Below are 24,213 nucleotides of genomic sequence, written 5' to 3'. Positions count from 1 at the left end.
TTAAATTAATACATAATTAATAGCTGATTTTTTTGTCACCTAATTAAATTTATTAATGTAATTTTTTTTTTTTTTGAAAGAAACTGTAAGCATTTTATTAATGGTTCAAATGGTTACTCTCATGGAGTAGTACATCAGCAATACAACCAGGAGTATGGGAGAGCCAAGTCTTATTCTGATGTGACTCAAATCCAATGCTAGCAAGACGATGAGCCACCTTGTTACAGCTTTGAGGAGCATACTTGATTTGCACATCTGGCATGCTATGTAATAGCATCAGAATATCATCTATAATGCTGCCTAAGTCTGTGAGTGCAGCTTCAGTGCATGAGATATCTTGGACTGCAGTAAGACAATTTGTCTCAACTATGGCCTTACCAATATTCAATTGTCGAAGAAGATCCAAGCCTTCTCTTATAGCTAGCAGCTCTGCATGCTTGGCTGAAGAAACATGCAGCACAGAGTGAGCTAAGGCAGCAATAAATTGGCCCTTAGAGTCACGAACTATGCCTCCAAGGCCCCCATGATTAAATGATGGCATAAAAGCTCCATCCACATTAATCTTAACTGTTGAACCATGTGCAGGTTACCATCGTTCTATGACCTCTGACCGTTTGACCTCAGAAGAGGCATGGGCTTTCCTAAACTCATCCAGCCAAGTCATAGCACTTAGAAAAAGATCAGCAGCCAGTTTTGATTAATTATCCCATAACATACCATTCCTGTTCTTCCAGAGCGACCATATACCCATCAAAAGCCTCTCAAACACCTCAGCTTGTACGTAGGTTTAATGCTCTTTCTAACATCCATTCTTTGAAGACAACATTAGGTAGAAAGGAATTCTGCAGATGAAAAGGAGGAGTAGAAAAGAATTCAACAGCAACTGGACACTTACAAAAGAGATGAGCAGTGTTTTCAAATGAATGCATACATAGCAAGCATCTTGAGTCTCCTTCGTAGCCCTTTATGAGAAGTCGGTCTCTGGTAGGTAACAAGTTGTGACATGCCCTCCAAACACATATTTGGACTTTTCCAGGAACCTTGGCTTTCCAAAGTCTTTTCCATAGCTCAGAAAACGGATCCCTAGTTGATGTAGAAGCCAACACATCACCTAATATATGCTCCCTGGCCACCCAATAGGCTGTCTTAACTGTGAAAAGACCCCTACGTTCTGGTTTCCAATACAATCTGTCCCTTACAGGACATCTACCAAGAGGGATAGATAAAATGTGTTCAACAATCTTAGGAGGAAAGAGGGTACTCACCGAGGCAATGATCCAAGACCTCTCATTGGAGTTAATTAAATCTGCTACTTTTTCAACATGGCAATTTGTAGGTCTTCGAACTTGATATTGAGGACAGTTAGGAATCCAGTCATCATGCCACACATTTATACTCATTCCATCCCCAACTCTCCATTTAACCCCTGCTTTGAGTACCGGTTTCCCTTCAAGGATACTCCTCCAATAGAAAGAATGAGCATCTCCCAATTCTGCATCCCAAAATGAACAATTTGGAAAATATTTTACCTTATACAGTCTAGCAATAAGAGATTGGGGATTTGAAATAATCTCCAGCCCTGTTTTGCTAGCCTGGCAAGATTATAGGCATATAAATTTTTGAAGCCCATCCCTCCTTCTTTTTTGGTTAGGCATAGCCTTTCCCAACTCCTCCAGCGAATCTTTTTCTTGTCATCAGTGTCACCCCAGAAGAATGAGGCACAAAGTTTGTGAATGTCATCACATAGATATCTAGGTAATAAGTAACAATTCATATCATATTGAGGCATAGTTTGGGCAACAACTTTTATAAGTATTTCCTTACCTGCACTGCTTAGGATCTTTGACTTCCAATTCACCAACTTCTTGGTCAACTTCTCTTTGATGTACTGAAACTTTTCGACCTTGGATTTGCCTACACGCAGGGGTAGACCCAGGTATCTATCATGCTCTTCAACTCTCTGCACTTCAAGAATAGATGCCAAAATAAATTGCAAATCAACCGACACATTTCTGCTAAAAACCACACTACTTTTCTGAAAATTAATCTTTTGTCCCAGGGCTTTTTCATAAACATTGAGAATTCCTCGAATAGTCTGACATTCGTGAATATTTGCAGCTCTAAAAAGGAAACTATCATCGGCAAAGAACAAGTGATGCAGCGTAGGAGCTTCAGGACACATCTTCAAACCTTGAATAGCACCTGCTTCTACTGCCTGAGAAAGAAGAGCCAAAAGCCCTTCAGCACATAGGATGAATAAGTATGGTAAGAGTGGATCACCTTGCCTAATCCCCCGAGTCGGTGTAATGATCTCAGTTTGCTCACCATTGACAAGGATAGCATAGGTAACAGTCTCCACACATTTCATAATTATATTGATCCACCTCACATCAAAACCTAACTTGGTTAACATAATTCGCAAGAAGGACCATTCTAGACGGTCATATGCTTTTGAGATGTCTAACTTGAGAGAAAAGAAGTCTTCCTTTTGAGTTTGCAGTTTATACATAAAGTGTGCAGCCTCAGTTGCTACCAATGTATTGTCTGATATCAATCGTCCTGGGACATAAGCACTTTGTAGGGGAGAAATAATCTCAGGTAGCCACTTCTTTAACTTGGGACTCAAAAGGAATTGCAACACAAACATCAAATCCAACCATATGCCAATATTTTTGATAGAAGAAAGGAGACATACCATCAAGCCCCGGGCTTTTTGAGGGATGCATTTGAAATAAAGCACATTTGATTTCTTCATCTGTATAGGGCAGTAGCAAGTCATCATTCATATGAGGTAACACCTTAATTGGAGTTGCACGAAAAATGGTAGAGAGGGCGCTATCATCTGTCCCCTCAGTTGTAAAAATAGTTTTGTAATAAACTAATAATCAACCAACATGCCCTGAACTACAGTAGGTTCATTCTGCCAAACTCCAGCCTCATTAACAAGTCCCTTGATGCAATTTCTACTTCTTCTGTTGGTAGCCTTTCGATGAAAGAAGGCTGAATTCTATCACCATCCTTCAACCATACAGCCCTAGATCGTTGTCTCCAATACTTTTCTTGTTGGGAAAGCAATTGACTATATATGTCTTACATGGAGGAGACGTTGCCCCTCATACTGTTCCGGCGCAAAAGGCTGCCGCATGATATTTGCCAATTTCTCTTGGATTTCCCTCAATTCCACCTTTTGCCTCTCAAAATCAATAGTGTGCCATTGCATAAGTTGTTTTCCATTGGTCAAAATCTTACGACCAACTTGCTGTAGCATATTACCTATTGTAGGGATTTCCCAATTCGTTCGAATAATGTCAAAACATTGTTCATTCCCGTGCCACATCTCTTCAAATCTGAATCGTCGACGAGGCTTTCTGAACCTGTTCTTATCAGTTCTCAGTTCCACCACAATGGGGCAATGATCTGAGTAATTAGGTGGAAGTATCACCATTCTGCTATAAGGAAACATGTTTCGGAGGGAAACTGACTGAAAGCTTCTGTCAAGCCTTTCCTTAGCAAACTTGTTGGACCAAGTAAACCTACTGCCCAGGAAACCCATGTCCACAAGGCCACAATCTGTCATCGCTTGCCGGAACGCAGCCATTGGAGCAGCTGCACGAGGGGGTTCCCCAGATTTGTCTTCTTGGCACATAATTTCATTGAAGTCACCTGCCATGAGCCAAGGCAGGTGACAATCTTCTGCAGCTAGGGCACGAAGTAAATCGATCCCAAGTCCTGCTACGTTCACCTCTGGCTGCAAAGCCATACACGCCCGTGAAACGATACTTTTCCGGGTTACCCAGGTCCTTAATCTCCACATCAATATGATGAGGAGATTTTGTTCTAAGATCAGCATGAATTTCACTGTTCCAAAGCAGCGCAAGTCCCTGTGATCCCTCTTCATGAGGGACGCATATGTGCCCCGCGAAGCCAAGCTTGTTTGCAAGAGATGCAATATGTGATGGCTGAGCAAGGGTTTCAGCCAAAAAGGTCAAATTTGGCTTTTTCAACTGAACAAGATCGATAAGGGCGCGTTGAGTCTCGTTGCACACAACACCCCTGCAATTCCAGACTAGAACGTTGCCTTGCAACATGAGTGCAAGGTTGAGTGCGAAGCAAAGTCGCTGTTTGTGTGAAGCACCAGGAACCCTAGCGCCGCCTAGCCTACTAAACCCCACTCGGATCACTACTAGTCCACAGACTCTTTAATTATTAATGTAATTGATTCACCCCTAACATCTAAATATAAAAGGGTAAAGTTGGTGTTGCAATAGTATGATGTGGCAAGATATATTATGTGAAATTAAAAATAAAATTTATATAAGCAAACACCTAGGATTTGAGGCCACAAATCTTAGGTCTCATTGATGCCTTATATCATTGCCCTTTTCATATCTAACAAAGATAGAAACAAAAAGAGCAAAAGATATATATTCCAAGTTTTGTGGTCCTCCAATCCTTTTTTTTTTCTTTCTTTTTTTGTTTGTTAAAAATTTGATGCAAAAGAACTTTTATCAAAGAACTGAGGTTTTGTGGATCAATGGATCTTCACTTTTCTCGTACGGTTTTATGAAACCATGTGCTATATATGCTTATTATGCAAGGAAAGTCTAATGAGCATCGTTAGCTATCTCCACTTGTTGTCCGCCTTTTTTTTTAATTTTTTTTTATTCTTTTTAGTGTAAAGATAATTTTATTAATAATTTGTTAACACTTGTACAAAACCTTCCATTAGCAAAAGGACAATTCTTAATTATGTTCACCCCTTGAGTGAACGAGCATATTTACCTCTATTGTCGATTAACATACTTTTACTTAATAAATTTAACATCCAATGGTCCATATCTCAAATTAGTCTTTAAAGATCATTTCTGTAAAAAATCAATCGAATCAGAAATCGTTTAATTATATGATTGGATCAAACAAATGAATGGTTCTAACAACACTTACTACTATTATGATGAACCGTCCATGTATTTCATAGAAATGAATAACTAAAAAGTCTTCAATTTGATTATTTTTTATAGAGCTAATTTTTGTATGATATTATGCAATATGAATGGTTGGATTAGAAAATTATAAATTTAAAGTGCATCAATCGCAATAGAGAGTGAATATGATCATTCACCTCAGAGGTGAACCTAAGAATTGTTCCAAAAGGAATACGAAACCACTAGCAAAAATAAAAGTACTCAAGGAGAAAAACATTTCACCTAGATCAACAAAATACCACCACGATTCATTGAAAAGTAAGAATAAAGGAATTCGCATGAACTCATGAACTGAAACGATAAGTTAACTTACATTAATATAGAAGTTTCTCCTCCAATTTTTAACATCTTTTCTTTTCATAAAGCTAGAATGAAAAATACTTAGGTGAGGGCTTCCCCACCACGTGGCCTTACGGCCACCCAATCAGAGGAAAGAAAGTTTTTCATCTTTTCCGAAAATGCCCCTGCTCCCTAATGTGCAATACCCAAAACACCCCCCCTGCTGGACGGTGATTGGCCCTCCCCACCACGTGTCCCGTGCGGGTGCCCTACGAAAGAATCTCTCAGCTAGAATTAATTAATTATTATTTTTGATCAAATAGTAAATTTCCATTAAGTTACGTGGTCCATTACAACCAGTTGGGCAAAAGCAGACCTTACTGCGAAAGGCCACAAGTCCACAACCCTACAATCAACTAGATCTCTCAGCCAAAACAACATCCTCCAGCTGGCCAGTGAGCAGCTCTACTTCTAGCTGGCCAGTGAGCAGCTTGAAAGAGAATTAATATTAATCATCCTCTCACAAAAAAAAAAAAAAAAAAAAGTATAGGTCATAATCTGTATTTCTGAAACTTCGAAATTGTAAATGGAGAATAACAATATATGGGGTATTTAAAGAGTATGTCCCAAAGAAACCACAAACTCTGGTAACACTTTGAGACTGACATGATCAACAGAATAGAAACCCTTGGTCATCTCCCAGAAAGATGAAGCTTGTGCTCAAATTATTGATTGACCAGCCTTGAGATTTGTACTTCTTAAGCACAATTCATCCCAGCAAGGCGAGGCAATATAACTGTGCTTTTGTATATTGCACAGGCCTACATATCATGGTTGGTGCTGGTGCCTCATATATTATCTGTAGGTTGGCGGCCATTCATGGCTGGAGTTGCAGAATCGGTTCTCTGATAGCTTCTTTGCGGTGCTGAAGAAAGCGTGTAATTAACTTATCATCTGAGTAAGTGTTGCATTCACCTTCATATATATAAAGATATGCATGCATATGAACCATATATAACATCTTTAATTCTTAGCATTGGTGATTGAGAACATGCATGCACTGAAACGCAAAAGCAAATTAGAACAAAGAAGTTCTTGTCAAGTACGGTAATATAATCCTTCAAATACCAACTAATTAATGCAAGGTTATGAAAGTGAATGCAAATCTTACAAATATTAAAACTGCTATATACATGTATTTAAACCAATTTGTTCTTTAATTTGTATATAAGAACTGGGAAAGGAAAAACCATGACGGCCTGAAATTCTGCAGTACTCTCCCCTAGCTAGCTAGAGATCGATCAAGGCACGCCTTGTCCATACCCTCCCAATGACCTCCGGCTCCATCATCTACCTTGGTGTATGGTGCCCACACATCATAAGAGGTGGCAAAGTCGGAAGCCCTTGAGGGGGAGGGAAAAGCCAATGCCTTGAAGGTTCAACTTCATCTTCATGCACAAGCTAGAGAGAGCTCTCTAAATTCTTGCTGCTTTTTCTAAGTGTGAGCTAAGCACATATATATAGGCTTATACATATGTTTACACGTGTGTGCAATTGTATGTATACGCCGGTAATGTATATTTTCTCACTAATTGTTGATATATAATTGCGAGAGATAATTTATATATAAATCCGACACACACATTAATTATTGAGGATATTGTAGCTACGCAGGAAGGTGACATCTGTGGCACTTGATATGAGTGGAACAACAAGACATTCCTCTTGATTTTCCCATGAGGGTCTCTAAAGCTCATATGGACAAAAAACAATTGGCAATTGGAGTCTCTGTATATTGAAGATCGAATAAAGCGCGCAGCATGTATATTAGCCATATATGTCTAACCATAAATGGAAAAAATATTTCTCAAGTTCTCATGATCAGTTGAAATTCCTAATGCATGTCTTAAAATTTTCTTTAGTCCAGTCGCCATCAGTTGAGAGTTGACTATATATATCACTACAGATTCATATATATCTTGATCAAAATCTCGGATAAATTCGATCTGCGAATATATCCAGTTTAGAAGTAACTAATAATATGGGGAAATTCTACGGTACCTGTATGTATGTGATACACTCATTTACAGATCTGACAACAATTTTGTTGTCATTGTGGTAAATAGAGTTATTTTTTGGATAATTTTAGTTCTATTACAGATAATTACTCCACCTACGATATTTTTACAAGTTTATGAACAAATTGTTGTCGATGTAGTAACTTGGTTCCATTATATGTAAATGTGTAAAACAAATGTGATAACTTTGTTGTTAATGTTGTAAATTTGGTTCAACTAAATTCTAATTTTGGTTTAATTATATGTAAATGAGTGTATGATAAACATCCAAGTACTCTAGACCCAATAATGTGTTTCATATACTGTAGAACAAAGCTCTAACATTCTTAAAGAAGAAGAAGAAGAAGAAGAATATATTCTGCGACCAAATCCATATAAACAATTGGAATTGAAGGACCTGTAGTGTAGGTCACAGACTCCACCCAATGACACCCAAGGCTTTTTGCACGCTGTGCCGCATAGCACCTCTTCACTTGAAGGTTGAGTTAAACCAATTGATTTAGTCAAGTAGTAAGAGAAAGAATGATTAGTGGAGAGGTTTAAACACGAATAAAGAACAAATTACTATTTGTATTATATTAACCTCATTATCTTTTATTCGGGTTGGACTTTATGATCATGACGCTCTACCTACTTGGATTACTTCAGCTATTTCATATCAGAACAAGTGATCGAGTGTCATGGTTCATGGGTAGAATCGAACGAGTTATAAGTGTCATCAGTCCTGGGTAGGACCGTGGTAATATAACTAGGTTACTTAGATTATCCTTTTGTTTCATTCGAGTTGTAGTTTACTATAAACCCTACCTACTTGGATTACTTCACCTTGTGTTAGCATCCATCCGGCCATAGAGCTTCGAGAATGAAGATCATCGAGGCGCCTAGGCCACTTCAAGATGGTGTGGAAGCTACAGAAATATAGGATAGGTGGCACACACGTACATGCATTTGGAAAATAAGTACATATAAGCAAAACAAAAAACTACTAATAACAAGTTATAAGGTCGTTATACGAGTAACATGGCAAAATAATTGTTTTAATTTATACGTACAAACAAATATCCTTTTGGAGGGAGATTGTAGTAGCAAATTCACTCCTTTGAATTATGAGAGGGATAAGTGCCATGGTGATTTTTCAGTTCATTGGAAATATTCTACGTATAATTGTTTCTCAATAGCGAGCATTGTTGTATGTCAAAAACTGTTGTTTTGCTGCGTAGCATTGGCGCAAATCCTCAGGCCCTTACGTACGTACGTTGATCTCGGAGGAACAGCAAATTCTTTTTCAAAAACTTATGCAAGATTAGAAGAACATAGAGGCTTCCCCGTTTCGGGGATGACCAGACTGAAAACCTCAAGCCCTTGAGCAGCTTCCCCTCTTGACAGTGCATTATGGGTAGCATAGTTTTGTTAATCCTCGCTTTCTAATTAAGAAGTCCAATTAAGCCTTGAAGCATCTTCCCAAACTAAAGTTTTTTGCAAAGCATGTTTGGTAGCAATAAGGGCAATAAATTGGCTAAGGGAAATGGAGATCCAACACGAACAGCATCTGATTAAGTAGCTCCAGAATCTGCATTCAAAAATTACATCAACTCCATGCATGTGTTAATTATTAGTTAACCATTTTGGCATAACTGTGAGGCAATTAAACCAAAAAGGAAAAGACAATTAACATTTATCAATTGTGATGGCTCAATCGAGAAAATATAGGCTATTTAAATTAATAAGAAAATGATTGCTGCCTTAATGTATAATTAAAATTCATAGATTTTTTATTATTATTATTATTTTAATAAAGGGCTGGTGCGGCTGTTTGTTGTGAAATTTTAATTAAAACTCGCAAGCGCACGAATCGTCGTTAGTATAGTACGTGTGCAAGTACGAGGTCGTTCCAACTGAGGATTGATAATCAATTTAAATCCTAACCTAATTAATCCAAACACAAAATCACATAAACAATCAAGCAAAAGAAGATATGGTTTTAAGATTTTTCGAATAAAGAAATAATGTGAAACAAACAAACAAACAAAATAAAGTTTATAAGTTGAAAAGCAAAGATGATAAAACCTAGGGTTTCGGAATCAACCACTAACAATCCTATTTATGTTTCGATGTAATTAACAGATTCTTTTGTTCATTTTGATGACAATTCCCGTATCTAAGTCCAGGTACGGCACTTAGACCATAGTTTTCCTTAAGTGTATGATTCTCTCCAGGTACGGCAGAGATCGTATATCCTAACATGCAGTTTATCCAGGTACGGCATAAATTTAACACATAGGACTCATTACGTTTTAGAAAACAAGAGAATCATGCAAACCATTACTTCAGGTACAATAATAATGTAATTCACACCTCTTAATCACAAGAAGCTAATTTGAATTATATTGCAGGTACGCCTCAAATTCATCTTCTAATTACGAGATGCAAAGCCCTAAGGTGATCAATCAAAGAACTTAAACATAAAGCATCAATTCAAATAGTGACTAAGAATTCATCATAAAGAAACTATAAATCCATCAATAAATCATCAAAGTATATAAACAATCAAGATAGGGCATCATCTCAACCCTAGAAAAGGGTCTAGCAAAATATAACTAGATAAAACATAAAAAGAATGGAAGGGGAAAAGAAGGGAAAGATGGATGAGTCGTCTCTGCTCCTTAGGCATCTACATTGTGCTCCGAGACTCTCCTCTCATGTAAATTCGTGCTCCCTTATATAGGGAAGATTTCTGCTCATCTTTGGCTTCATGTTTCCTTGTAAAACTTGGGTTTAGATTCTTTTCTTCATTTGGAATGGGAAAAGCTTGAAATATCTCTTGTAAAAGTAGGAATAAGTTCCTCATTGAATCCACATCTGAATTAACTTCCTTGAAACATTAGGATTGATGATCTTGTGCCACGGAACTTGAGTTCTCCACGAATGATTGTAAATTCCCGAGCAGATTTCCTGTCCGACCTATCTTCACTCAAATAATCATAACTTGCTCTAGAAGAATCGAAATCGAGATCCGTAAAATTCTACAGAAAGTTGACATCCGTAGCTTTCCAATGATATAAGGCTCATTGTGTGATTCGATCTGAGTAACTCCCAGTAATTCGACGAAGTTGGTGGTTCTGCACAGGCAGATTCTGGGACCTGGGCGTCTTTTAATCCTAGTTAGCTCATTTTAACTTCTTTTCTTCTCTTTATGAGACAAACCTACAAAAACACTATAACAACATAAATGACTCGAAATAAGGAGGACTAAGCATAAATACTAAGATTAAGAGGCAAAGAAATATAGGAAAATATGAGCACATCACTGTTCTCAAGCCTTAATTGATGAAATTGTCGAATAGGGGGGGGGGACATTGAGTCTAAACCCCTGATTACAATAAGCATCTAGAAAATGTCCTGAAATACTATTAGGAGTCTCCACCAAATAACTGTATTCAACTAGGCACCAATTAGCAAAGAGCACTCTATATGCTTTGACATAGCGGCTTTCCTACTATGTTCCCGCCGGAGGATAAATCCGATGACACTTAACTTTACCTTGCCACTAGGTGGTAGAGACCATTTGACGAAGCAAGGAATTTGCTGCCTACCTAGAGCAAACAAGGCACTTTGAGTGCATACACAGACACAAAACCCGACTAGCCCTATACGACAAGTGTAGGAAATTATTACTCACAAAAAGCGCATCCAAACTAGAAAACATAAATAGATAAAAACTGTAAACATGTAGACGTGCCACGTAGCTAGTACGACTAGCCAATCAAGTTAGTTTGTCTCTCAATTGTATTCTGAAACTAGCCCTGTCACCCTGTGTCAAAAGTCTACATTTCAATTGCCAAATCATATTGTTTATTTGTCACATCATTTTGCCTAAAAGTCTATCATATCCATCTTTAAACCGATAGTTCCTACTTATTCTAATCTTTAATCCGAAACAATTGATTCTAAAAGTTTTAATAAAAAGCGTGTACCGCGTCAATAATGCTCCAATCACAGACTGTGCGGACTCCTACGTACGTGTTCCGGCGAGGCCTCGTTAAGCTCGTCGTGAAATACCAAGAGATCCTCACTGCAAGTACCTAACTGATTACCTAATTTTTGTGCAGCATTTAGTCGTACAGTAATTTCAAGCTGTTTTATAGTATCAATTAGGTTTTATTAATCAGGAAATGCATGAAATGATAGAAAATTTTAGTGTTTTAACAAATTTTGTGGCTTTGTTTCAAGCTTTTCCTAGAGGATTTCTCAGCAGCCAATCAAACAGAAAATTTGATGATTTATTACTGTGTTTTGTTGTGTCATTGGGAAATTGATTTTAGATTGTTCTTGAATTGTAGTGAAATTGTTTGAAACATTCAGCAAGATGCAGTTGTCCCGGAAAATACGACTTGCTGCAGACACTATACTTATCCTGTATTAGCTTACATTACTCCATGGTATGTCTTATTGCTGTTTCAAGGTTAAGTAGTCAAATTTTATTCTACATTTCTACCCCTTAATTTGAAGTTGCTGGCATGGGATGATCTGATTAAATATGGTCTGAATATATTTGCAATGTCAACACCCTTTTCATATTACAGGCATGAACCATGCCATAATATAATAGAGCTCTTTTATAAATAACAGGATAGCTAGCTTGGAAATGTTGTCCTCTGCTGATTGGTGTGATACATAAATAATTGAGTATAGAATGATGATGATGATTGATCAGCCAACGTCTTTAGAGGCAGTACTAGCCACTCTTAGATAATTAAGGAAAAGAAGTTATTTCCATGTAGGTTATCTGCTATTATATTAGTGATACACAATGACTTTGAAGAAACAAGAAAAAAGGTCCAGGAATTAATTTTCTGTAACATGAGGTTGACAGCTAGGTTATCTGCAGAAAAATTATCGAGAAACTAGACTGGGTCTAAATGGAGAGCTAGGAAGCTTGTACAGGTCTTCAGTCTATATATGTTGAAGGAAATTGCATTCTCTCAAAGTATTTAATGATCTTTGATACTAATGTATATCCTCTCTAGCCGGCCTCTACGTACTGTTATGTTTCTTTCCAATTGAAGAAAAAAAGTGGAAGTAAACTGCTATACAAGGCAGAGGAGAGAGGCCTGTATGAACCGGGACGATATGGCTTGCATTAAACACTCCTTTCAACTTCTTTTAACAGCTTTCATTCTTTTTTCAATGCAATGCTCTATTTTCATTGAGGCCACAAAATCCAACTCTGGTTTTAAGAATATCACCGTTACTTGCATTGCGGAGGAGAGGAAGGCCCTCCTTAAACTCAAACAAGGCCTTAAAGATCCTTCTGGTCAGCTTTCTACTTGAGTTGGGGAAGACTGCTGCAAGTGGACGGGCGTAGGCTGCAGCAACCAAACAGGCAATGTTGTCAAGCTTGACCTCCGCGCATTCTGCAGTCGAGATTACGATGTTCCCATGTGGATGCTTAAGTGGTGAGTTAAACCATTCTTTGCTTAACAACTTGAGTTATGTAGAACCGCTGTAAATCTGTATGTAATTAGGATTCTTATTTAATTAGGATATCCTGCAATTATGAAAATATTGTTTCCTATTAGAGTTAGACTACTCATTTGTACTTATATATATACCTCCATTGTGGGATGAATAGAATCATTGAATTAACCTTGAATTGAAGTTTTCTTTTCTATTTGGTATCAGAGCAGGTTCAATCCTTTGAACTTGCATTGCATCCTTTGAATCCTGAATCCTGAAGAACACCACAAACTGTTGCGTACCACCACCATTGAAATCAAACCATCCCTGAATTTCAAACCACCATCACCCTACCTTTTTTTTTGAAAAAAAAAAAAGAACTCATTTTTCAAAGAATTTAGATCCATCTTGAAACCCTAGAAAACCCATTCCTGCAAAAATCCTGAATTCCTCAATGATTGGACCTGTAATTGAAGGCGAACAGTCAAATCCCGAGAAGGCAATGGTGCCATCCTCACAAGTCATCCATCACCACTACACCACCCAACAATACAATTCTGCATTCCCAACAAGTGTTGTCTTGAATGAATCTAAGTACACCGGGCTCCTCTCATGCGGATGCGCATTGGAGCACGAGGAAAGGTTGGTTATCTGACCGAAGTAAAGGCTGAACCTGCCATGAATTCTGCAGAGTATGAAGCTTGGGCCACAGACAATGAAAAAGTGAAAAGTTGGCTCATTGACTCCATGGAGTCCTCTCTTATGAACCGGTATATTCGTCTTCCACTGCAACAGATATTTGGGAAGCTGTAGAGAAAACATTTTATGATGATTCTGATGAAACCCGGATTTTTGAATTGAACAAGAAGTGTTTTGAAGCAAAGAAAAATGGACGGCCCATTCCTACCTACTACAATGAGTTAGGGGCGATGTTCCAGGAGATTGATCAAAGGGTGCCCTATTAGAATGATAATGTTGCAGCTGTAGTTCAAGAGACTTCAGCAATGTCCTGGATGCGTGTTCACATGTTTTTGAGTGGACTTGACCCAGAGTATGATCAGGTGCGTGGAGAAATACTGCGCAAGGAACCTAAATTCTCCTTGGAATAGAGCTATGCTTACATTCGCAAGATGCAATCAGAGAAACAGGCTATGGGGCATTAGGTACCTCCCGAATCTTCTGTTATGGCTATTCAACGCAAATCGGGTCCTCTTCCAGGCTTCTCTGGTCCTTTTCCACGTCATCCTCTAGGTACACCAAATCCATATGCAAACAGAAAGTGCATTGTCTGTGGGGAATTAGGTCATAGCAAAGAGCGATGCTATGAAGTGATTGGTTATCCTGATTGGTGGGACTTTACCAAGAAACTGCGAAAGAATCTGGGCAAGGCCGCCATTGCTACTACAGAGGAAGAGCATCTAGACAATGCCTCCGCTAATGTAGCGCAGTCAGGTATGAAGGGTAAGGTCACTTTGAACAATACATGGATAATTGATACAGGTGCATCTGATCATATGACCAATGACCCTAATCTTGTGAAAAACCTTAGACATTCCTCTTAAAATATTGTCTCTATTACTTATGGTACTCCAATTCCGGTCATCGGAGAACGTTATGTTGCTTTATCTGATACCTTAACCCTTGAATCTGTCTTAGTTGTTCCATCACTAGCTCTTGCATGTATTGTGACCTTCTATCCGTCTGATAGGAGCATTTTAATGTGGTATTTTAATAGTTAATTCCTCACATTTTGCTTAGTTAATTCCTTAACGAATCGATTTTTAACTTAATTTCTATTTTTTTAGGTACATTGGAGTAGATGATGATGAAATGAGCATTAGGTCCATAATTACCTATAAATGATGGAGAAAAATGGAAATGCACTAAAAATGTCAACTTTACACATTTTCCTACTCCGGCTAGGAGAAACCAAGCCAAGCAAGGAAGAAGGAGCGACCACCTGACCAAATGAACTTCAAATGAGCTGAAACCTTCCAGATCCATTCTAGACATCCTAAGAAACATTTCTTATGAAGAGTTCAAGAGCCAAATAGAAGTGGAAGGCCTTCAAACAGTCAGCCCAATTTTATGCAGAAGCAAAACTGGAAAACTGGACCTGTAAGGAGTCCAGCAGCGATTTCGGCCCAATGGCATGGAAATAAATTCTGAAAATTTGACACAATGATCTACACTCATGGTGGATCATTTCATATGAAGAAGTCACGGGAAAAATATGAAGTCTTGGTGGAGAATTAATTGAAGGAAAAATGAGTAGAAAGTGACTCAAACCTAACAAATTCCATTAGTGTTTAAATATTCAAACCTAACAAATTCCATCAATGTTTAAATGCTCAAACCTAACCCATCATCATTTGTTTAAAGCCAAATAGTTTTGCTTGGTAGCCTATAAATAGAGGCTACAACAAAGAAGAAAAGAACACATTCCTTGATCCATTTCATCTCCTTGTCTCACCATTTCCTCTCCATTTTCCTTAGTTATCACTTCCTCTCTTCTCATTCTCTCACACACCTCTTCCATCACATATGCACACCATCCATTGCCCTAATTCAGAAACCACGCCTCCATACTCTCCCCTCATCATAGCTCACGAAATCCCTACTCCAAGGAGAAGCCGTAGCCTCCATCTTCCATCAAATCATCTTCCATCATCTTGTCGTACTCCTGCTTTGAAGACGCCTCAAGCTTTCTTGAAGAATAATCAAAGTGAGATCGTGATATCTACTACTCTCTACGGTTTATTCCTTTTGTACTTTTCGAATTCAATATGTATATGGTTTTGGATTTCCAAACTATGAGTGAGTAATTTTCTTGTTGAGAACTAGTATGAAATCCTAGTTATGTGATGGACTTTTAGCTTTTGAATCTTTTTTTCGATTACAAGGTTTTGTGAATGCTTTGTTTGATTTTATTTTATAAAATCTTTTATATGTTTATGTCTTAGATTGATCATCTAAAATATGAGCATGTAATTTGGAGCTAGTTTTAAGGTGCAGTGCGTTCACGGTCTTAAGACACTAAAGTAGTAAAGCCTACATGTTAGGTGAAATCAAACAAATAGAATACATGCTAGGATGGCGTTCCTCACTAGTTTTGTACTCTAAAATCAATCTTTCCAAAGAGCTTAATGTGTTTATGTGTGCTTAATGAGTTAATTTGATAGGGTAGCGTTCTACACCTTGATTGCATATAAGCAAGCTTAGGATGCAGTGCGTTCACGGTTCTAAGTAATTTTGGGAAAAATAAGGCTTTAGCGGCGATCCTAAAGTTCTTGATTGGTTTCATTCACATGCCTTTGTAATTGAAGATTAGGTTAAATTGTCTTTCTCTGATCATAACTAGAGGTGGATTACGAAGTTCTCAACGTCCATACATCTGATTTAGAATTCCTAAAAATTGCAACGTTTTCTTTCTTTTATTATTATCTGCATTTTTAAAATCCTAACCCCCCCCCCCTTTCATTTATTTTTACGTCAATTTTATTTTCTCTTTTCTTTTTAGTTTTCGATAGTCTTATTTCAATTAACGTAATTTGTGAAAGTACCCTCAATCCCCGGACTGAACGATCCCTGCTTATCCTATACTAACAATTGTCTTTTGCAGGGTAATTTTGTGCGCTTAATTCAGGCGTACCAATTTTTGGCGCCGTTGCCGGGGATTGAAAAATCCCTAGCAAGTTGCGTTAATTTTTGTTTAATTTTTATTTGATTTTATTATTATTATTATTTTTTTAGTTCTTTTAAAACGTGTAAAATATTAACTTTGAGTTCTAGTTTGATTTTAAGTGTGAATCATAACGGAATAGGTGAAGAGTTCTTTTGTTAATTCTTGTCTTAACCCCCATTGTTCAGCTAGATTCATCTTTGTAAGACACGGTGTCTAGGCTGATTGGATACGAGAAGTGCTAGCAAAGGGTCTCGTCCCCTGCTAAACAAGTGAGCTGAGCTCCGCCAAAATCGTTCCTCTTCTACCTGGCCGTGTCCCAAAGAGTTATCGAATGCTTTGGGTTGAGGGCGACAATTATTAACATTTGAAACATCTTGGGCCGCATGTCCAAACCTTGATTCAAACTTAATCTCAAATTTTTTTTCTCTTCATCTAAACCAACGTGTAATCCAACTTAAGCTAGTGCTTTCCTTGAAATTCATCGTCTTGTTACACTTGTGTTTCATTCCATTACTTCTTACTAACTTCATCTTAGCTCTTCCCATTGAAGGAACTTTGTATGCATACACGAAACAATCCTCAAGGAGCCTTGATACCTCTTGATAACGAGCTAGAGAAGAGCTTGAAATTAAGGAAGAACGAACACGGGCAAACGTCACAAGTACAAACCCAAGACATCACCAAGGACCTTGAAGACATTAAAATAGAAATTCTGCCACCAACTTCACCTCAACGTTTTGAAGAAGAAGAGCGAGAACCAATGGCAAGTATACGACAACTCTCATCCACCAGTGCAGGAAACACCATCCCAACATGCATCACCTATCCTGCAGCTGCAGAGGGAAAGGAAGCAGAGTTTGAATTGAAGTCAGGTCTTCTCCATAGGCTTCCAATGTTCCATGGTCTCTCTAGTGAATATCCTATCAAACATTTGAACGAGTTTCAGTTTGTTTGTGTGAGCATGTGCCCCAAGGAAGCAGATTTGCAAATTCTGAAGCTCAAGGCATTCCCTTTCTCACTTATGGATCAAGCAAAAGATTGGTTATATGAGCTGCCTTCTGGACACATCGACAGTTGGGAGGCGTTGACTAGGGCATTCTTGGATAAGTATTTCCCTGCCTCTCGTGTGACAGTGCTTAGGAAGAAGATCACAGGTATTCAGCAAGAACATGATGAATCATTCCATGCATATTATGAAAGATATAAGGCACTTTTGGTGCAATGTCCTCAACATGGGATGAAGGACGAGAACTTGCTCCAATACTTTTATGAAGGTCTCACGCCTCTTGAGAGACAAATGCTTGATGCAGCTAGTGGAGGATCATTCATCGACAAGTCACCTGCTGCTGCTAAGGAGTTGCTTGAGAATAGAGCCCTCACGGCTCAACAATATGATGGCTTGAGCTCCGCACGTACAAAAGTCAATGAGGTAAGTACTAATAGTCATCTTGAAGATAAAATTAATAAGCTTACTTCACTTGTGTCTCAGGTCTTGACAACAAAGGGACAAGGAATGGCTATGGCATGTGGAGTATGCTCCATGCAAGGACATGCGACTGATCAATGCCCACAACTCATGGGAGGTGAAGAATGGGAGCAAGCCAACGCCATAGGTTTTCAAGGAGGCCAAGGAAGACAAAAATACGATCCATTCTCCAACACCTATAATGCTGGACTTAGGGATCATCCTAACTTTAGGTGGAGGAATAATGACAATGTGCAAGGACCTCCTCAAGCTCAGAACTTCAACCGTGGACCACCAGGCTTTTATCAGAAGCCTCAGGCTTTTCCTAACTCTACTCCTTTTAATAATTCTCAAAGTTCTAATAATGCTGCTAATTATGATGAGATTATTAAAACTTTGACTACTTCTACTCAATCCTTATTGCAGACTCAACAAAATACTTCGATCCAGATGAACACCATGAGCAAGGATGTTGAGGAGTTAAAGAAGCAGATGGGTCAAATGATAGGTGCCATGAACAAATTCCATGAGCAAGGAAAGCTCCCAAGTCAAACAGTTCCAAATCCAAGGGGAGGATTCGAAACTGCCAAAGCTATCACCACCAGAAGTGGCAAGACCCTTCGGGATGCCCCAAAAGCCCAAAAGGATGTCCATATGGATGTTGAAGAAGAAGAAAAGGACCCTGCAACGTCCAAGAAGGAGTTGAAGGCATCACCTAACTCTGAGCAACAACTGAAACAAAAAGGTAATGATTCTAACTTGTCAAATTCAGTTGTTGCTAACTACTCTACTCCTATGCCTTTCCCAAATAGATTTGCTCACGCTAAAAAGGATGAAAGTGAGAAAGCTATCTTGGAGACATTCAAGAAGGTCCAAGTGAATATACCTCTTCTTGAGGCCATCAAGCAAGTTCCAAAGTATGCTAAGTTCTTGAAAGAGCTATGTACTACAAGAAGGAGGCTGCGTGAGAAAGAGGTAGTGAAGGTAAGTGAGAACGTCTCAGCTGTGATCCAAAGAAAGCTCCCTCCAAAGTGCAAGGACCCCGGAAGCTTCACCATTCCATGCGTAATTGGTAACAACAGGTTTGAGAATGCTATGCTAGATTTAGGCGCATCAATAAATGTCATGCCTTATTCTGTTTATGCATCTTTAGATCTAGGAGAGCTAAAAAATGATAATGTTATCATTCAATTAGCGGATAGGTCTAAAGCATACCCTAAAGGTTTAGTAGAGGATGTTCTTGTTCAAGTAAATCATCTTATATTCCCTGCTGACTTTTATGTGCTTGACATGGATGAACCTTCTTTAAATTGCACTCCATTATTGCTTGGACGTCCATTTATGAGAACTGCTAGGACCAAGATTGATGTCTACGCCGGATCATTAACAATGGAATTTGATGGTGATGTTATAGGCTTCAACATCTTTGAAGCCATGAGGTACCCTTTGGATGCTTCTTATTCATGTTTTTCTATTGATGTGTTAGATTCACTTGCGCAGAAATTCCTTGATGCATTGAATGAAGATGTGTTGCAAACCACTGTTGAACAAGGAGTAGGATGGAGCAGCAATTGGGATGGAAAAGGTGGTGAACTAAAGAAAGTTGCACCAAAGGATCTTGAAACATCATTTGGGGACAAAGTCTTGGAAACTGTGGCCTCTCTTGAAGCTATGCCACACTTAAGGTATTCTAACTTTGAGTCCATTCAGTTATCTGCTAATAAACCCTTGCCTTCTGTGATTCAAGCCCCTGTACTTGAGCTTAAGTCACTTCCAGATCACCTGAAATACATTTATTTGGGAGATGACGAGACCTTGCCTGTGATTGTGTCCTCTACGTTGTCAAAGGAGCAAGAGAAAACACTTGTGGATGTTTTGAAAGAGCATAAGACTGCTATTGGTTGGACATTGGCTGACATCAAGGGAATTAGTCCAGCTGCTTGTGTTCATAGGATACTTCTTGAGGAGGGAGCTAAGCCAAGTGGAGAGGCTCAACGTCGTCTAAATCCCCCAATGAAGGACGTGGTGAAGAAGGAGGTCATCAAACTCCTCGACTGTGGCATCATATATCCCATCTCAGACTCCAAATGGGTGTCACCGGTCCAAGTGGTGCCTAAGAAGAGTGGAATCACAGTTGTGAAAAATGAACAAAATGAGCTTGTGCCCCAAAGAACCGTAACTGGCCACAGAGTCTGCATTGATTATAGGAAGCTCAACACCACCACAAGGAAAGATCACTTCCCTTTGCCATTCATCGACCAAATGCTTGAGAGGTTAGCTGGTCATTCATTCTATTGTTTTCTTGATGGATATTCTGGTTATAATCAAATTGCAATTGCTCATGAAGATCAAGAGAAAACAACTTTTACTTGTCCTTTTGGCACGTTTGCATATCGTAGAATGCCCTTTGGTCTTTGTAATGCCCCTGGTACCTTCCAACGTTGCATGCTTGCTATTTTCTCTGATTATATTGAAAAAATCATTGAAGTTTTCATGGATGATTTTAGTGTTTTTGGAATGAGCTTTGATGATTGCTTGCATAACTTGGATTTGATTTTGAAACAATGCATTGAGACCAACCTTGTTTTGAATTGGGAAAAGTGTCACTTCATGGTGACACAAGGTATAGTGTTGGGTCACATTGTGTCTGCTAGGGGAATAGAGGTTGATAAAGCAAAAGTAGATCTTGTGCGCTGCTTACCCTCTCCCACTTCTGTGAGAGAGGTTTGTTCTTTTCTAGGACATGCAGGGTTCTACAGGCATTTTATCAAAGATTTCTCAAAGATCTCAAGGCCCTTGTGCACACTTTTGCAAAAGGATGTGGTGTTCAAGTGGACAAAAAAGTGTCAAGAGGCCTTTGACACATTGAAAGCAGCCTTGACATCTGCTCCTATCATGATGCCTCCAGATTGGACTCTTCCCTTTGAAATCATGTGTGATGTATCAGACTATGCGGTTGGAGCTGTTCTTGGACAAAGGAAGGAAAAGAAGCCTCATGCCATATACTATGCCTCAAGGACATTGAACGACGCCCAACTCAACTACTCAACAACTGAGAAAGAACTCCTTGCCGTGGTCTTTGCACTAGATAAGTTTCGTTCATACTTACTTCAAACTAAAATTATTGTTTACACTGACCATGCTGCTTTGAAGTATTTGTTGTCAAAGAAGGAGGCGAAACCTAGGTTGATTAGATGGATTCTCTTGCTTCAAGAGTTTGATATCGAAATCAAGGACAAGAAAGGGAGTGAAAACGTGGTAGCTGACCACTTGAGTAGACTTGTGCATGAGGAGGATGTCCTGCCCTTAGAAGAGAAATTTCCTGACGAACAACTCTTCGGAATTGAGGTAAGTATGCCTTGGTATGCTGATATTGTGAATTATCTAGTAACTAGGCAAATCCCAAACACTTTAACTCGTGCTCATCAAGAAAAACTCAAAAGTACTGCTAAGCAATATGTGTGGGATGATCCTTACTTGTGGAAACATTGTTCTGATGGTTTGATAAGACGTTGTGTGAATGAATTTGAGTTTAATGATATATTAGTGTTTTGCCATTCTGAACATTGTGGAGGACATTTTGGTTCGAAAAAGACTGCTGCTAAAGTGTTAGAATCTGGTTTTTATTGGCCTTCATTGTTTAAGGATGCTTATGCTTTTTGTATGAATTGTGATAGATGCCAAAGAACCGGAAATCTAGGACCTAGAAATCAAATGCCTTTAACTGGAATACTCATTGTTGAAATTTGTGATGTTTGGGGCATTGATTTTATGGGGCCCTTCCCATGCTCTAATGGTTTCATTTATATCTTGCTTGCTGTGGATTATGTCTCCAAATGGGTGGAAGCGAAAGCCACCCGGACTAATGATTCTCGAGTTGTTGCAGAATTTCTTAGGTCTAACATTTTTGCTAGGTTTGGAATGCCGAGAGCGATCATAAGTGATGGAGGATCTCACTTCTGCAATAAGTCAATTGAAGCTTTGCTCAAGAAGTATAATGTTACTCACAAGGTTTCCACACCTTATCACCCTCAGACAAGTGGGCAAGCTGAAGTGTCCAACAGACAAATCAAGCAGATTTTGGAGAAAACTGTTGGAACATCTAGGAAGGATTGGAGCCAACGAATTGATGATGCATTATGGGCATATAGGACAGCATATAAGACGCGTATAGGGATGTCACCCTTTAGGTTGGTGTATGGGAAAGCATGCCATCTACCCGTGGAATTAGAGCATAGGGCATGGTGGGCGGTTAAAGCCTTCAACATGGACTTGGATGAAGCTGGTTTGCATAGGAAGTTGCAAATCAATGAGTTGGAGGAGATACGGAATGATGCTTATGAGAGTGCACGCATTTACAAAGAAAAAACGAAGGCTTTTCACGATAAGATGATTCGTGGGAAATCCTTTGTGGTTGGTCAGAAAGTTTTGTTGTTCCACTCTCGCCTCAAACTCTTCCCAGGTAAGTTACGATCTAGATGGGTTGGACCTTTTGTTGTTACTCATGTTTTTCCCCATGGTGCAGTTCAAATAAAGAGTGAAGTAACAAAGAATGAGTTCAAGGTGAATGGACATCGGCTCAAACCCTATTATGAAGCATTGGTGGGGAAAAAGGTGGAGGAAGTACCCCTCCAAGATGCACCACCTTCTGAGGCTTAATTGACGGTACACGTCAGGCTGAAAAGACGTTAAAACAAGCGCTCATTGGGAGGCAACCCAACTTTTTTATTTTTTTTATTTTTGTTAGTGTGTTTTAATGTGTTTTGTGAATATGCAGGTGCAAACATTAAGAAAGGCAAGGAAATTTCCTTCCTTCTCTCCTCCCATCATCACTTCTTTTGGAGTCCATATTGCACGGAGCTTACGTTTTGGAAGTCAAGGCCTTGTGCCTTGAAGTTGGTGTCTAACTTCGGTCTTCTCCATAGGTCGTGAGCATTGGGAGGTCTTCAAGGGGGAGCTTTTCTATAATCTTTCTTATTCTTTCTACTTGCCTTTTGGATTTTCCTTCTCTATGCTTTTCTTGTGCATTGTGAGTTATATTGCCATACATTGAGGACAATGTCTAATTTAAGTGTGGGGGCATTAGGGAAATACAAATTTGTCAATTTGTTTTTGAGTCATATTTGAAAAAAAAAAAAAATTCAGCTATTTTTATTAAAAAAATAAAAAAATGTTGGTTTTAGAGTCTTTTTTTTTGTTTGTTTGATTTTTAGGATGCTCTTAACGTCTAGGATGAACATGTCTCTGAATTCATGGCTGAAGGTTTTCACAATCGAAATAGGACTTAATTGAATTCTGTGGTTAATCGACATTGTGATACTTGTATGAAGATTTGAGATAGGATTGTAACTTGGTTCATAAAGCATGCTAGGATTAAGTCTAATTGAATTAACCCTAAGTGAGCTATTGAGCTAAAATACTTTCTTTTCGAGTGCTTATTGATAAATTCAGAATTTCATGGCTGTATTTGCAAAACCTCATCTTTCTTTGAAAATCCAATGATCATGTGCCATAGATCTTAATGGACTAGAGAATACTAGAACTCGACTTTTGTGACTGTCAAAACTTGTATGCCATAATATGCCCTGATCTTGGATAGGATAGAAGGCATTAGGGTAACCACCATAGCCAAACAAGCATGTGTCCCCAATAGTGCCCGTCGTGGGACCCCGTAGAATGAACCCCTTTGAGCCTACGTTGAAAACCTTTGTTTCATCACCCTCAATACCCTACCATGAGCTTAGTACAGGATATCTCTACCCTTGTGCTAGGGACTTAGTAGAGCATGACATAATGTGTAGGGGTGACGATGAAAGACAAGTGTGGGGTGGAGAAAAAAAAAAAAAAATCAAGAAGAAAAATTGAAAAGAAAACTCTTGGGAAGTTGTTGAAGTGTGGTTTTGGACTTTCAAATTTGTAGAAGGCTCAAAGTTGAAAATTAGGCCTTTGTCCATTTCCATGTTGGTTAAAGTGAAAGTTGGGCCCAAAACAATGATAATTTGCCCATAAAAATGGTGACATAAGGTGGTCCATATATGCTCTGCTAGGTCCTTAGGATTTTTGTATCCTTAATCTTCATTTCAAAAACCCTAGCTTAGCCCCATTACAACCCGCTTCAAGTCCTTACTTGATCCTTGAGATGGGCAGCCTTTGGTTAGTGGAGTCAGTTACAAAGTCGAGCTTATGGTTTAGGTCCATTTGTGCACTTAGTCATTTCTTGAGGTCTTTAAAAAAATTCTTCACAAAATGCTTTTATTGATGAAA

At 38.7% G+C, this 24,213-nt stretch overlaps 1 protein-coding gene and 1 non-coding gene across 2 annotated transcripts; one reads left to right on the top strand and one right to left on the bottom strand.

Moving 5' to 3' along the window:
- The first annotated feature begins 13,417 nt into the window (after positions 1 to 13,417).
- On the top strand, positions 13,418 to 22,608 carry LOC133716765 (uncharacterized). The gene is made up of 5 exons (XM_062143424.1): positions 13,418 to 13,529; positions 13,781 to 13,860; positions 17,020 to 18,945; positions 19,915 to 21,479; positions 21,990 to 22,608. Exons 1-5 carry the CDS (start codon positions 13,418 to 13,420, stop codon positions 22,606 to 22,608), a joined length of 4,302 nt encoding a protein of 1,433 aa, XP_061999408.1.
- LOC133719102 (small nucleolar RNA R71) lies at positions 17,617 to 17,723 on the bottom strand. Its single transcript, XR_009850830.1, has one exon. It is a non-coding gene; the product is annotated as a small nucleolar RNA R71 (small nucleolar RNA).
- Positions 22,609 to 24,213: the final 1,605 nt, after the last annotated feature.

The sequence above is a fragment of the Rosa rugosa genome, chromosome 6, assembly GCF_958449725.1.
Source record: "Rosa rugosa chromosome 6, drRosRugo1.1, whole genome shotgun sequence".
NCBI classification, from domain to species: Eukaryota; Viridiplantae; Streptophyta; class Magnoliopsida; order Rosales; family Rosaceae; genus Rosa; species Rosa rugosa.
This window is presented reverse-complemented; position numbering and strand designations above follow the sequence as displayed.